This window comes from Urtica dioica, chromosome 2 (genome assembly GCF_054948205.1).
Source record: "Urtica dioica subsp. dioica isolate 48M chromosome 2, U.dioica_male_clone48M_v1_H2, whole genome shotgun sequence".
NCBI lineage: Eukaryota > Viridiplantae > Streptophyta > Magnoliopsida > Rosales > Urticaceae > Urtica > Urtica dioica.
In genome coordinates this window covers 34,119,029-34,133,924 of record NC_142757.1, presented here as the reverse complement: position 1 = coordinate 34,133,924, position 14,896 = coordinate 34,119,029, and the positions used below count along the sequence as shown (strand labels likewise).

Below are 14,896 nucleotides of genomic sequence, written 5' to 3'. Positions count from 1 at the left end.
ATCGATGTGCAAAATAAATTTTTTACATTTTCTTATTTGTTCATTATTTTTAAGGGTTTTTCTTAATTATACTATATCGTTTTTTTTAGTTTTTTTCAATCTCTTTTGTAAATCTTTTTTTTTTTTATGTATATTGTTTTTTTTCTCCCTCTCTCGTCAATATATTTTGTATAATTTTTTTATGTATTTTATAATCATAATTACTGATACTATATTATACTATATCAATAACATACATTATTTTGACTGTATGTTAGTTTTATATTTTCTTTATTAAATTCTATCTTTTTTTCTCTTTGATATTTATTTCTCTTCACCTTATATGTGTCTCCATATTTCATTGAAAAGCGAACGCATGTCTTATTTACCCAAAAAAATCTAATCGATGTACAAAATAAATTTTTTACATTTTATTATTCGTTCATGATTTTTAAGGGTTTTTTCTTAATTATACTACATCATTTTTTTTTTAGTTTTTTTTAATTTATTTTGTAAATCTTTTTTTTAAGAGATTTGTAAGTAACTAGACCACTTTAAACATGTGATTTTGGATCTAGCCTATGTTTGACAATTTTTAAGGATATAGCCAAATGGCTTATGTGACAATAATTAAGGTCTGATTTGCCCTTATTTATTAAAAAATTCGTCACTTTCTCTCTCTTATTTTTTTTCAAATATTTTTTTTTTGCATCAAAACTTCAAAAATTCGTATCTTTCTCATACGAACTTGAAATTGAGTGATTTCAGACCCTACAAATTCGTGGCATCGAGATCTTCAAAAATAGACCCATTATATTTGATGAAAAATTATGTTTAATGCATCATAGTTACGTTTCCATTTATTTTTTGATAATTTCAAAAAATTTCAGTTATTTCCATATTTAAGTAGTAACATGATTTTTCTACATCTATAGTATTAAACATGATTTTTCATCAAACACAATGGATCTATTTTTGAAGATCTCGACGTCACGAATCCGTAGGATTTGGAATCACTCAATTTCGAGTTCATATGAGATATATATGGTTTTTTGAAGTTTTTATGTAAAAAAAAGTGTAAGAAAAAAGTATGAGAGAGAAAATGACGAATTTGTTAATAAATAAGGGTAAATCAGACCTTAATTATTGTCACATAAGTCTGTTAGCTATTTCCCTAAAAGTTTTGAAACATAGGCTAAAAACAAATTTCATAGTTTCATTTTGGCTATTTCGCTACACTGCCCTTTTTTAATGTATATTATTTTTTTTTCTCTCTCTCATCAATATATTTTTTATAATTTTTTTTATGTATTTTATAATCATAATTATTTATACTCTATTATACTATATCAATAACATACATTATTTTGAGGGTATGTTAGTTTTATATTTCCTTTATCAAATTATCTTTCTTTTTATCTTTGATATTTATTTACTTTCACCTTATATGTGTCTCCATATTTCATTAGAAAGTGAACGCAAGTCTTATTTACCCATGAAAGTCTAATCAATTTACAAAATAAATTTTTTATATTTTATTATTCGTTCATGATTTTTAAGAGTTTTTTTCTTAATCGTCGATTTCTTTGGTGCCCATTGTTTACGATTCTTGATAGCACAAATTAACCTCTACAAATTTTACTTGCTATCATCATTTATAATATGCTACGCGCGTAGATAAAACTAGTATATATATATATATATATATATATTTCGTTGTCTATTTCAATTCTAAATACACAACGAAAAACACACCTATCGGAACAGAAAAAAAAAAATTGATAGAAAAACTCAAAAAGAGCTAGAGAAGACAACTAGCAACCGAGCTGAGAGAAGCTTCAGAGATCGTCAATGGCGTCATCAGAGCTGCTCAAACTTCCCGTCGTTGACCTGTCTTCGCCGGAACGTTCTTCCACCGCCGCTTTTATCCGGAAGGTCAGTTGTCAGTTTCTCAAGATATGATTTTAACTTTCATTTTGGTTTTGCGGAATGAGACACCCGAGAATTTGGAAAAAAGAAAAGTGGTGAGAGAGAGATAGAGTTGTTTAACAGGCGTGTATCGAGCATGGCTTCTTCTACTTGGTGAATCACGGCGTCGAAGACGAGATGTTCGCCAGAGTATTCGGCCAGAGCAAGAAGTTCTTCGAGCTTCCATTGGAGGACAAGATGAGATTGGTTCGCAGAGAGAACCGAGGTTATTCGCCGCTTTTCTCGGAGAATCTCGACCCTGATTCTGGCTCCACAGGTTTTCATTTCTAATCCGAGTTCAAGGATCATTCGAACTCCCTTTTTTCCTTTCTTTTTGTCGTGAAATTTGAGCGTTTTTGTGAATCTATGGTGATTTTTGGAAATTAGGTGATCCGAAAGAGACTTTTTACGTTGGTCCTCTGGAAGATGGTTCGGCTTCTGTTGTATTGAATCAATGGCCTTCTCAAGGTACAGCTTTATTTTTGTTTGATCAGAGCATAGTATATTGGGTGGTTGATGAATTGCTATGTCATAGTTCTATATTGCCAACATTTTGCATTCTTGTTCTCTTAGAGTTTAGACATCATAGTTCTGCTGATGAAATCTCATGAACCATGTCTTAAAAAGTACAGAGAGTTTACCAGTATGGAGGCCGACCATGGAAACATACTACAGAAAAGTCATGTAAGCATTACCTATATTCTTTGCGTTCCTAATGCTGGTCAATGGTAAGAGTAGTAATTTGGCTTTCTCAGGTGTGCCGGGAAAAGGTTACTCCGCTTAATTGCCTTGTCTCTTGGCCTTGATGAAGAGTTTTTTGAAAAAGCCGCTGGTCTTGATAAACCGACAGCATTCCTTCGCCTTTTGCACTATCAAGGTTAGGTTGATTTTTATTTATTTTTCTGCCATGCTAAAAAATCTTCATTTTAGCTTGTACCAATGTGTTTTTGGGAACATGTGACACGCCAAAACAGAACTCCTCTATAGTATCCAATAGCTAGGAAATTTCTTCTTTGTGTTGTGTTTTGAGACTAGTGTAAGGCTCCGTTTGGAACCCGGAAAATGATAGGGAAAATGAAAAGTGAATGGAAATTAAGAGGGAAAATCAAAACTCTATGTTGTTTCTAGAAGTCATGGAAAGTACAGAAAAGTGAGGAAATAGACTCAAACGTGGTTGCCCTCATGTATAAATTTGGATGGATTCAATTTTCCATGGAAAATGAAATCCACTAATTAGTTATACATCTTCCCTCCTATGTTCCTTCCCTTTTGTATACCCTCCTAAGTGTCATGGAATTTCATCTCAAAATCAATTGACTGTGAGGGGCGTAACTTGTGATAGTATAAACTTTCTTTAGTCCCTTGATGTTTCTGTTGTGAGATCTTAGATGTGCTCACAAGATGGTGCTCTTTGATCTTATGATCTTTGGACCAGTGCTTGTTTGAGCTCTGTGGGCTATGATATCATGTTAAGTATAATGAGTTTCATCTCAAAACCAATTGGCTATGAGAGGAGTAACCCATGAGCTTGTAACCTTGTTTTAAGTCCCTTTATCATTTTGATGTGAAATACTGATAGTTTTCTGGAAGATGTAGAAGAATAGGATGATCATTGGCTATCGAGTTGCGGTCAGTCTTTAGATCTTTCAGCAGTCGTTGGACACTAGGATTTCGGATTTATATTAACCCTTGAAGCTTTTTTCTTTCTCAAATGAAGATTACAAATCAAATGTTCTTAACGAGATTCCTAGGAGCACAACTTGTATTTTCATTAGTTTAATACAAATATATCATGAATGGATTAAAATTTGTCTCCCCGTTGACTATTGTATTTGATATTCAAAGATAATATTGTTGTGGTTGGTAACTTACTCTTGTTTTCAGCCGAATTGGAACCTTCCGACGAAGAAATATGTGGCGCATCAGCTCACTCTGACTATGGGATGGTTACTCTGCTTGCAAGCGATGGTGTTAGAGGACTTCAGGCATTGTTATTGCTTAATTGTTTTACTGATTATTTCACTTATGCAGCGAGCATATTAGATTCTTATATGTTTATTTGTTTAAGCTGAGTTCAGATTCTTAGGATAGATCTTTAAGGGTGATTGAAGCCACTAAACCCTATTTATCTAGGGTATTTCCATTCGGCTAACAGTGAGAAAGCCGTTTAGAATAAGGAAAATCTACAGTTCTTGACACTCGATTTCCTTCAAAGTTATCTACTTTCTGATTTCGGTTTCTTGTTTATCAGATTTGCAGGGAAAAATTTAAGCATCCCCGGGTGTGGGAAGATGTTCCTCACTTGCACGGGTGAGACCGATTTATTAATTACTCTTTGGAATCAGAATTATTCGTGCATTCTTTAATCCACAAAAAAAGGGAAGAAAAAAAGATATGATTGTCAACCGAATAAGGGTTGTGATAAGAGAATAGCCTTGCAAAGCTGTCACGATGTTTATTTTTTGATTGCTCATGGATTATTGATACAGAAACAACTTTCCACTGTCTTATTACAGAGCATTCATTGTTAATATTGGGGACATGTTGGAGAGGTGGACCAACTGTTTGTATAGGTCCACAATGCACAGAGTGATGCCAGCCGGAAAAGAGCGTTTTTCTGTAATCATTTTTAGCTTTTCAATTATCATATCACAGACGGGCAAGTCTTGGAAAAATTAATCATCTTCCGAAACATTTTAATCATCCAGGCGGCTTTCTTCTTGGATCCCAAGGAAGACTGTCTGGTTGAATGCCTCGAAACTTGCTGGAGCGACTCTTCTCCCCCGAGGTATACTAAAATTGCTACCAGTTAACCTCATTCTGCTTCACTTTCTCTTTGGAATTAACATAAGTAACATTATCTTTTCTAAAAACGTAAATAAATAAATAAAAGTGGCTTATTGGTTGTACGAATCCTTGATTTCCGTCCGATACACAAATTATCCGAATGGTTTCTATATGAAACTGTCATATGATTGTTTAGGAGCCTCTTGAATAGAGAAGCATGCATAGGAAATTATGAATTCTAACCAAAAGCGGTCACATATGAGACTTATCTTTCGATGATGAATGTTTATACATACATCAATTCGCTTGTCATGTTGTTGTGGCTTGTAGTGCATGTAACTTTGGTTTATACAAAGAATTCGCAATCCAGTTATTGGCTCAGTAGAACTGACAATCAATATGCTTACAGATTTGCTCCTATCCGAAGCGGGGATTACTTGAAAGAACGTTTCAGGCTTACGTATGGGTGAGGCCGAAAGCTGAATTCAGTACATCGTTGCGAGTACATTTAATTTAATTTTACATTTTTCTGTTCTTAGCTATACCCATGTTCTGTTTTGATTTCGGATAGAGATGAGATGTCAGTTCATAGCATTGGCGAGTATATTTGTCAGTTCACTATGCTTGTCATAGGAGGATTGAATAGTAAATGTCTAGGCAAGTTCATCATCATGAGGAAAAAATACATATCGAGTAAAGAATTAACACAACAAAGCTCTCATGTAATAAAGCTTTGCTTATATCCCTCATAGGTCACTTTCGAAATAGCTTAATATTTACACGGACAATAAATCGTAGCAAAATAATTAAATGAAAAAAATTCCAGGCACACCAGGAAATGTTAATCGATGGTACGAGATTGTACATGGTTATTGGCAGGTTCTGAGCCATAATCTCATTCCGAAAATCACACAACATGAAATTATATTATATATATATATATATATATATATATATATATATATATATATATATATATATATATATATATATAAAAAGTAGAGTTTTTTTTTAGAATTTTTTTTTTTAGAAAAAATAAGATATTAGACTCTAGACACAAGTAGTGTTCATTCGTATCGATTTTTAACTTTAAATTCATTTACTTCAAACTTAAATATTTATGAACATGTCTATATATTTTTTTAACCAAACTAAAATATATTAATTACTCGTGGAGCATGCTGCTTGTATGTTTATAACAACCATACAAGAAATAGAAAAAGATGAAAATTTGCTGTCCAACAACATGTGATGGTCCTAAATCACACACAAAAAAAAAACATAAAAAAATAAATTCAATAATTTTGGCCATTACACGATATGAAAATAAGTACTTCATACAAAAATCCCTTTAGAGGTTGAATGCTTGTCCCTTTGGTCAATTTCTTCATTTGGAATCCTTTTAGCGGAATATTGTTATTTCCAAGGCATCTAAATTTTATCTACTAAATATTCTAAATTTAACCCTTAATTATAATTTTCTCGCTCTTAAAATACTCAGACATTAGCTATTATTTAACATAGAAAAAACCTGTTAGATCATCTCCACCCAATCTCTGTCTTAGAGATAGAGATGGAGATGCTCCTCCACTGCATCTTCATTTTTTTAAACTGATTGTAATAGTGGTTCTTCGTATGTGAAGATCCACTCTTCAATCTCTATAACTATTTTTTAATATTCAAATTTTTTCAAAATATTATAAAAGTAGCTCAAAATTTAATATATAACTTTAATTTAATACTTTATGTGTATTTTGTATTTATTTATAAATTAGTGTATTAAAAAAATTAATTAAAATACAACTCATACTTGAAGAAAAAAATTAATTAAAACTACTACAATAGAAATCACAATATTTATATAGACAATTAAATAAATTATAGAAATCACAATATATATGTATCTGGATTAATATGAATAAAATTAATTTTGTTGGGCAAATTTATAGTATATAAAAATAATAATGAGTTAAAATTAATATATAAAACTGTGGGTGAGAATATATTTAAGAGGGAACCGATATAGAGATGAAAAATGAAGAGTGAACGTAACCGATGTTTTCAATAAAAAAAAAAAAATTAAACAGACATGAAATAGCTAGAGACTTTTCATTTATCTATTTTCTCCAAAACTATGACCTTTGAGCTTATGAGTACACCTTTTCGTTGAAAGAACTAGCTGCCACTTGGAAGATTGGGAGAATAGTCTTGAATCGTTTGAAGTGGCGAACAAGATTAAGGTCCCGTTTGGCATAGCTTTGTTTTTAAAAAAAATGCTTTTCAAAAACTGTTTTTTTCAAAAATTGACAAGGTGCTTGGTAAACTGTTTATAAAACAGTTGTTACTGTTAACAAAAATTGATTTAGCGTTTGGTAAAATAAATATATTATAGTAAAAAGACTAAAATAGACATGTTCTTAATAATTAAATAATAATTACGAATATGCTTATTTATATACATATATATGAATAATATTTTGTACGAGGATATTACAGTAATTTATATACCAAACTTAAAAATATTTTTTTCTAAAAGCTAAGAATCCTAGCTTTTCCATCTCATTTACAAAATATAAAATCTTTTTTGAAGTTCTTTATAAAAACAGTTTTGCCAAACACTAGATAAGCAGTTTAGTTTTTTCTAGAAACAAAAACAGGGCTTTTTAATCTGAACCAAACACAGTCAAAGTAAAATTGCATAGAAGCAACTGAGAAATTCCACTTCGAAGCAAAAAAAAAAACTGAGAAATTCCACATCTGCCAATTTCCAAACATTTAACTTTTACTCGCGTTGGAAGCGACTCTTATAAAGAGAAATTTCATTAATTGGGCTTAATAACCCATTAAATATCAAGATTAGACCCTAATGTTTAAAAATATCTAAATATGGACTTTTGTACCGAAAATGGACAAAAATGCCCCTGAGACTATATCAGCTCAGCCTCACTCTCACTCTCACACTCGCTCAAACTCTTTCAAATCCACTCAAATCCACTCAAATCCTCTCTACTTAAGCGGGTTTCAAAAGAATCATGGGTAAGATTACTAACTTAATCATTTTTACAAAGTTTATGAATGTATATGATAGAATGTAGCATAAAAAATCGATCAGATCTGAAAACAAAGTCCAAAATCTGGGTTTAACTTGTTTGTACGATGGTATACGATGAAATTTAAATTTGTGTACGATGAAATTTAGAAAAAAAATTGGGTTCTGTACGATGCTGTACGATGGTGTACGATGGTATACGATGTTGTACGATGCCGTACGATGCCTCTTTTACAATGTACGATTCTGTACGATGGTATACGATGCTGTACGATGCAGTACGATGTCTATCAGTAAGATGATGTACGATGGTGTACGATGGTATACGATGTTGTACGATGCAGTACGATGATGTGCGATATAGAAGCTTATTTTGCATAGTTTGACTGTTTTTTTGCAGTTTTTGTCATGATTAACGGCACTTGGGAGAAGGAAAGACACCAATGGGTTTTCACCAATGCAGAATTTCGTGCATTCGTAATTCCGAAAGAGGTAACGTACACGGAGTTAGTAGATTTCTTATACGAGAAGTTCGAGTTAGACAGATTCGCGTTCGACTTAAAACTCGAAGTCCCATACGAAGTCGGTACAATTCCAGTAGGTCCTGCCGTATTGAAGGACAATGGTGATGTTTCGCATTTTATGAAGCACAAATATCGTAATAGATTTCCACTCTGTGTAAGTTTGGTACCGAAACAGATCGAGGTCATTGCACCTATTGCGTATCGAGGACTATGTAAAGGGAAAGATGTGGAAGTTGGAATGGTGTCTCGCAATGAACCGAAGAAGAGACGGAATACTCTTGTTATCGAGGATCGACAAAAAGATCCTATAATTGAAAACAAAGACGGTGGCTGTGACGATGACTTGTTTAACGAGTACAAGGGTGCTGGAAACGGTGACGAAGTATACAGGCGTGATAGAGATTGTAATCACAACAGTGACGAATATGATGGACACAATGGTGATGAATACGAAGATGGCGAAGGTGATGAAAACGAAGGTGGCGAAGGTGATGAAAACGAAGGTTGCGATGGTGATGAAGAGAATAGTGATGGATATGACGGAGATAACAATGGTAGAGGTGAAGAATTTGAAGAATTTGCCAATCCCGAAGAATATGAAGAATTTGTGGAAACGTTTACGGTACCAACGGGTCATTGTGAACCATCGGGTCAATGTCAGCGTGAGCCTCCGATGATCGGATCACCTATCGTTCCTTATTCATGGAAAGCACCCGAGTTCAGCGCCGATGATGTTGTGAAGGAAAACCCGAGTCATTATCCAAGTCATTCTTCTACAGGTAATTTAAGTGGATTCAAATGAGATTCAAGTATAATATGAAACCACATATTGTTTAACTAACCTTTGAAAGTAACAGGTAGCTCAGAAGAAATATATATTGGGCAGCAATTTGAAAACAAGCATGAACTGAAGAAACATATCCACTTGTACGCGTTGAAACATAATTTCGAATTTAGAGTGAAATCTTCTTCGAAAAAGAGATGGTATGTTCTATGCAAAAACGAGAGATGCACATGGAGGTTGAGGGGTGTCGTGCAGTGGTCTGAGATGTGGGAGATTACGTCGTACGAGGGTAAACACTCATGTGGGCGTGTTGTTCGAACAGAGGGCCATCGAGGAGCGGCACCATGGGTCATCGGTCACCTATTTAAAGACAAGTACTCAATTAACTCTATGGCGGAGTATTCGGCGCATAACGTCAGGGAAGAAGTGAAGACAAGATGGGGTGTGAACGTATCGTATTTGAAAGCTTGGAGATCCAGGGAGAAAGCTATTGGGTACGTGCGGGGTACGCCGGAACAATCGTACCGGAAGTTACCGTCTTGGCTGTACATGTTGAAGCAAAAGAATCCTGGGACGTTAACAGACTTTGTGCGAGATGGTGATAAATTCAAGTATGCTTTCTTTTCCATTGGGGCGTGTCGTAGAGGCTTCAAAGCATGTCGGCCGGTCATAGCATTGGACGGTGCATTTCTGAAGACAAAATACGGGGGACAGTTGCTTTGTGCAATTGCAATGGATGCGAATTCACAATTATATCCACTTGCATTCGGAGTTGTAGATAGCGAGTGTCATGCTTCTTGGATTTGGTTTTTGAGAAGATTGCGAGAAGCTATCGGTGAAGACGTACCTAATTTGGCGTTCATATCCGATCGCCACGTTAGCATCATACATGGTGTCGAGGTTGTGTTTCCTGGTATCCCTCACGGAGCATGTTACCATCATTTACATCTGAATGTCCAACATAAGTTCAAGACAGACCATTGTCGCTTTGAACTTTACGATGTGGCTTACGCCTTCAGTAAAACAGCATTCGAAGCTAATTTTAGACAGTTGAGACGTAAGGATGTCGAGATGGCAAAGTATCTTGAAGAAGTTGGTGTCGATCGGTGGGCCAGAGCTTTCTTTCCTGGAAAACGGTAAGAGTCTAGAACTTCTTTTGTACTGAATGTTTTATGTCGTTGATTATATAAATCAAGTATGTTTTATATAGGTACGACCTAATGACGAGCAACAACGCAGAAAGCTTCAACAACAAAACAAGGAATGCGAGGACGTTTCCCATTACGACGTTGCTCGAGTTTATTCGATTCACACTCCAAACTTGGTTTTTTGAACGAGAAGAGATAGCGAACAAGTTGAACACAAAATTGACACCAACGTGGAAAAATGATCTCGCACAGCTAAATAATAAGGCACAGTTCGTCAATGCGTACGGACTTGGTCTATATGAATGTCATGTCAAAGACGTAAGAGGTGATTTCGATGTAGACCTTATGGCGAAGACATGCACTTGCGGACTACCACAACAATTGAATATCCCGTGCGAGCATTCTATCGCAGCAGCCCAACATCGAAGCGTGGACGTGTACTCGTTATGTAGTGACTTTTATTTGAAGGAGACGTGGATTGAGATGTACAAGGAAGCCATATATCCGGTTGGCAATGAAGATCAATGGGATGTCCCGGATGAGATAAAAAACATGAAAGTTTCGGAACCCGTTGAAAAGAAGCAAGCCGGTCGACCGAAGAAAAGTAAACAAGGAAGAAGAAGAATTAATCGATACCCATCTCAAGGCGAAAAGATTGTCGTGCAGCGAAAATGCGGGAAATGTGGTGGTAGAGGACATAACAGAAAAACATGCACTTGGAGGGATTAAAACTTTAGACTTTGTGTGTTATTTTTATTTTTAAGTTTAAAACTTTAACGTTTATTTGAGTCACCTTTTTATCTTGTTTAATGGAGTGTCATTCGTCTCATGGACCTTTTTATACGGGACAATTAGGCTAGTAGCTCAATAGACCACTATCCTTTTAAAAATTGGCAAAGTTTCATTTTATTAAAAAAATAGCTCACCAGTTCGAAGTAACTGAATTTAACTATTTTAGTTAATTTAATTTAATTCAGCTTAGTGAGCTATTTTTCTTTTTTAATAAAAGGAAACTTTTGCTAGAATCTAAAAAAAAAAAAAAAACTAGAATATTGATTATTTGTAACAAACTATCCTAATCTAGAATGAACAAGTTAGTTAGTTACTAATTTATTTACACACTATCCTAATCCTACATGAAGCTATGATGGAAAAGCAAGCTTGTTAGTGGCGTCAAGATGCAACTTTAGTTCTTTATAAATGTCTCGAGTTCTAAACCCTTTGTGAATGTGTGAATTTTTTATGTTTTTTTTTTGTGAATCTCTTTAATTGAATTACATGTTTATAAGGTAGAATAAAAAACACAATAGTCAACAAACCATCTCGATAATATGTTTATAAGGTACTATTACATAGAAAACCAAAAAGATAAAAAATAAACATCCGAAAATACAAAATCACGGGATAAGGTGGTTGTAGAATAAGTCCACGCACCATTTCTTCCTGAACGTTCTCATATTCGCACTTTGAAGAGTGTCAAATGATTCGTTCAGTACTACGTGCTCGACATACTTCAATGCGAACATCCCGCAATCACCGCTACAACACAAGAATAAGTAAAATAAATTGTCACAAATAGTTGAAACATAACTTGAAAAAAAGAACAAACTTCTAAAATAACTTGTCAATTAAAACTTGTAAAAAAAAAAAAAAACTTCTAAAATAACTTGTCAATAAAAACATGATTGTTTAGAGAAAGTTGTCAAAAAAAAGTTCAAATAACTAGTAAAAAAAACTTTTTGTACAAATAAACAAACTTGTAAAATAACTTGTCAATAAAAAGATAATTGTTTACCTGTAAGCACATTGTGGGACCTTGTCATCGACGATCCACGTCGGCACAGTGAACTTAATTTCACCATGCTCACTATCCCGGTAAGAGTGGGGATGGTTCTTGAAGAAACCACCTATGGCCACAACCCTAGCAAATGCTCGACTCCAAGTCTGAATAATAAACATTTTAACAATGTTAAGTAACCCTTATAATTTAATTAATTGTTGCTCTAAGGTAATAATTGTGAATAACATAACATTTTACGTACCTCCATCAGCTCAGTGAAGTCCTTTTGATGTCTCGACGACTGCATGAGATCCTTTTGGCAGTCGAAGACGGTAATGGTCCAGGCCTCGATGTCGATCCGAAATGTGAACCAATGAAGGTTCTGGAAGTTCACGACGAACAGGATCTCTCGAGCACCATCCCAAGGCAAAATATCGGCGTCCCTATACCCAGTCATCGGGCTAATAGTTGCCCTCATGTCCCAGTCCACGGGTTCGGGCTCTGCTCCCAGTTCGATGGCCTTGTTGATGTTCGCTTCTTCCGTTCTGAATCGGCCGTACACGTGCTGGACCCACCGACAATCCATGATTCGGACGTCTTGCCGATAACCGTCGAGAGCTCGTTGGCGAGCCCGAACCATGTGAATCATAGCATCAATATGCTGAGACATTACAAACATATAGCGTTATTTTAAATTGATTGGAAAAAGTGAAATTATATAATAACGTACCGAATCATGTAGCCATTTGGTTTCTGTCAATATCGTGTCGAAGAAAATCGTGTCTGCGTCGCACGTCTTCAGTCGAACAGACTCCATGAATTTTCCGTCCCACTTTTTTATCCGCAACCACTTAACGAAATTATCAAACTCTTTTTGCTTCGCGTCCTTCAACGGCTTGAACTTGGGGATCGGCTTTTCCAAATACTTGGGCCTCGTCGGATCAGTGAATTCGGATCAACGCGACGTCTTCTGTCGCACTTGCCGATCTGGACGTGCCGGAGTAAGCTGTGCCTTCTGTCTTTTCCTTAGAGGAGTTGTGAGCGGGCGTAGCTTATCCGAAATGTCTTCTCTACGAGGACTCGACGAAGACGTCGACAACCTGGGAGAAGTCACCGGCCTGATCTCCGATCGCTTCGACGACTCGCGATGCGTTGAAGATGGCTTCTTCGACTTCTTCGATGACTCGCGATGCGTAGAAGACGGCTCTGACTTCTTTGATGACTCGCGATGCGTAGAAGACGGCTCTGCTTCATGCGATGGAGACGCCGGCTTTTGACTAGCCGCCGGAGGAGGAGGAGGAGGAGGAGGGGTCCGGCGTTTACGACCATCATCTTGGATCGTGAGAATTTCACCCCCAGGCAAGCCCGTTGCGTCCTCGAACAAAATGTTCAGCCTCCTCCACATAGAAAGCTGAAAGTCAAAGTAATAAAATATGTCACAAAATTTAAACTTGTCAAAAAAATTTAAACTCAACTCTAAAATTTAAACTCAACTCTAAATTTTAAACTTAACTCTAAAACGTTAAATTATATTTAAACTTAACTCTAAAACGTTAAATTATATTTAAACTTAACTCTAAAACGTTAAATTATATTTAAACGTAACTCTAAAACGTTAAATTAAATTTAAACTCAACTTTAAAACGTTAAATTAAATTTAAACTCTACTTTAAAACGTTAAATTATATTTAAACTTAACTCTAAAACGTTAAATTAAATTTAAACTCAACTTTAAAACGTTAAATTAAATTTAAACTCTAACCTGTCTAACACTCATGCGCTCAACTCTACGGCCGGTCGTGGCAAGAGAACGTAAGACTATCCCTTGTGACTGAATCATTCGTTTTTGGGATGCTAGCAGTTGTTCTTGAGATGCTCGTAGTTGTTCTTGGGAAGCTCGCATTTCTCCCCACATTTCCCGTGTTATGACAAAGGCCTCGGGAATGTCGGCGCGAGAGGTCGCTGTAGGCCTCGATCCCATTGCGGGAGTGGTCGGACTAGCAAGACGAACACGTGGAGTGTCTGACACGTGTTCGTCGTCGGAGTCTCCGACGATGGCATCTTCTGCAACAATCGCGACTCGATCTATTTCTTCTTCGATGTCTCGCGGCTCTGTCGCATCTTCGCCCTCGACGTCTATGGGATACAGACATTTGCTCGTCTTTGTCTCGAGGAGAGTGAACATTTCTTTCTCTGGTGCCCTTGGTCTCAGCATTTGAAGAACACCCACCTACAATACATTAATAAACGTTACCAATATTCCAAAATAATGTAAAATACATTAATAAACGATAAATAATAAAAAGTTACCGTTTTTTTATTCAAGACCGCCTCGATGTCTTTGCCCATTATGAGCACATTACTAGACCACGAGTGCATCCGGGGCACACGAATCCCCTGGTTTGACCCGAACCTCATCCCGATCTCTGGGATAGCCTCGTACGCCCAGTAATGAAGGGTATGGAGATTACCCGTCAATGTGTACTTGGCCTCTTTCTGTGCCACATCCGGCTTGTCCTTCAACTTCTTTTGCAGCGTTTCGTGATAACGCCGTAGGTTCACCGACAAGCTGGAATACGTCTCTGCCCAACTCAAATTTCCCCAAGGCATCTTGAAGAAGAAGGGGAGGTCTTGAACGATGTATAGAAATTTCTGCCACCTTTCTTCGATGGCTTTGTTGGCCGGCTGCCCCAGAAGATACCCGTAGACGAATACGAGCAGCCCGAGCTTGAACGCAGCGTCAGGGCTTCGACATATGGTGAACGCGTTGATCAACGCGCTCAACTTGCTTCCGGCAACGCCGTTCAAGTGATCCGTGATCAATCCATCGTTCTTTCGCTCGTCTTGTTCGGCTTTGGTCGGACCGTCTTCATAAGT

The 14,896-nt window shown here is 36.1% G+C and overlaps 2 protein-coding genes across 2 annotated transcripts; one reads left to right on the top strand and one right to left on the bottom strand.

The window, feature by feature from the left end:
- The first annotated feature begins 1,703 nt into the window (after nt 1-1,703).
- On the top strand, nt 1,704-5,448 carry LOC149404505 (kihadalactone A synthase LFS-like). The gene is made up of 10 exons (XM_089606621.1): nt 1,704-1,914; nt 2,032-2,224; nt 2,335-2,415; nt 2,580-2,631; nt 2,703-2,824; nt 3,832-3,932; nt 4,199-4,257; nt 4,464-4,566; nt 4,656-4,735; nt 5,144-5,448. Exons 1-10 carry the CDS (start codon nt 1,831-1,833, stop codon nt 5,202-5,204), a joined length of 936 nt encoding a protein of 311 aa, XP_089462747.1. The 5' UTR covers nt 1,704-1,830; the 3' UTR covers nt 5,205-5,448.
- A 6,094-nt stretch (nt 5,449-11,542) lies between these two features.
- LOC149404504 (uncharacterized) lies at nt 11,543-12,836 on the bottom strand. Its single transcript, XM_089607553.1, has 4 exons — nt 12,750-12,836; nt 12,282-12,680; nt 12,035-12,183; nt 11,543-11,778 (listed from the first exon to the last, which is right to left on the bottom strand). The coding sequence occupies exons 1-4, from the start codon at nt 12,834-12,836 to the stop codon at nt 11,637-11,639; spliced, it is 777 nt and encodes a 258-aa protein (XP_089463679.1). The 3' UTR covers nt 11,543-11,636.
- Nucleotides 12,837-14,896: the final 2,060 nt, after the last annotated feature.

Bases quoted from the DNA above. Each gene is read 5' to 3' on its own strand.
- LOC149404505 (XM_089606621.1), top strand. From the start codon at position 1,831: ATGGCGTCATCAGAGCTGCTCAAACTTCCCGTCGTTGACCTGTCTTCG. The intron at 1,915-2,031 runs GTCAGTTGTCAG...GTTGTTTAACAG, and splicing joins CCGCCGCTTTTATCCGGAAG to GCGTGTATCGAGCATGGCTT. The intron at 2,825-3,831 runs GTTAGGTTGATT...TCTTGTTTTCAG, and splicing joins TCGCCTTTTGCACTATCAAG to CCGAATTGGAACCTTCCGAC.
- LOC149404504 (XM_089607553.1), bottom strand. From the start codon at position 12,836: ATGGAGTCTGTTCGACTGAAGACGTGCGACGCAGACACGATTTTCTTC. The intron at 12,681-12,749 runs GTACGTTATTAT...GTAATGTCTCAG, and splicing joins CCAAATGGCTACATGATTCG to CATATTGATGCTATGATTCA. The intron at 12,184-12,281 runs GTACGTAAAATG...TTTATTATTCAG, and splicing joins ACTTCACTGAGCTGATGGAG to ACTTGGAGTCGAGCATTTGC.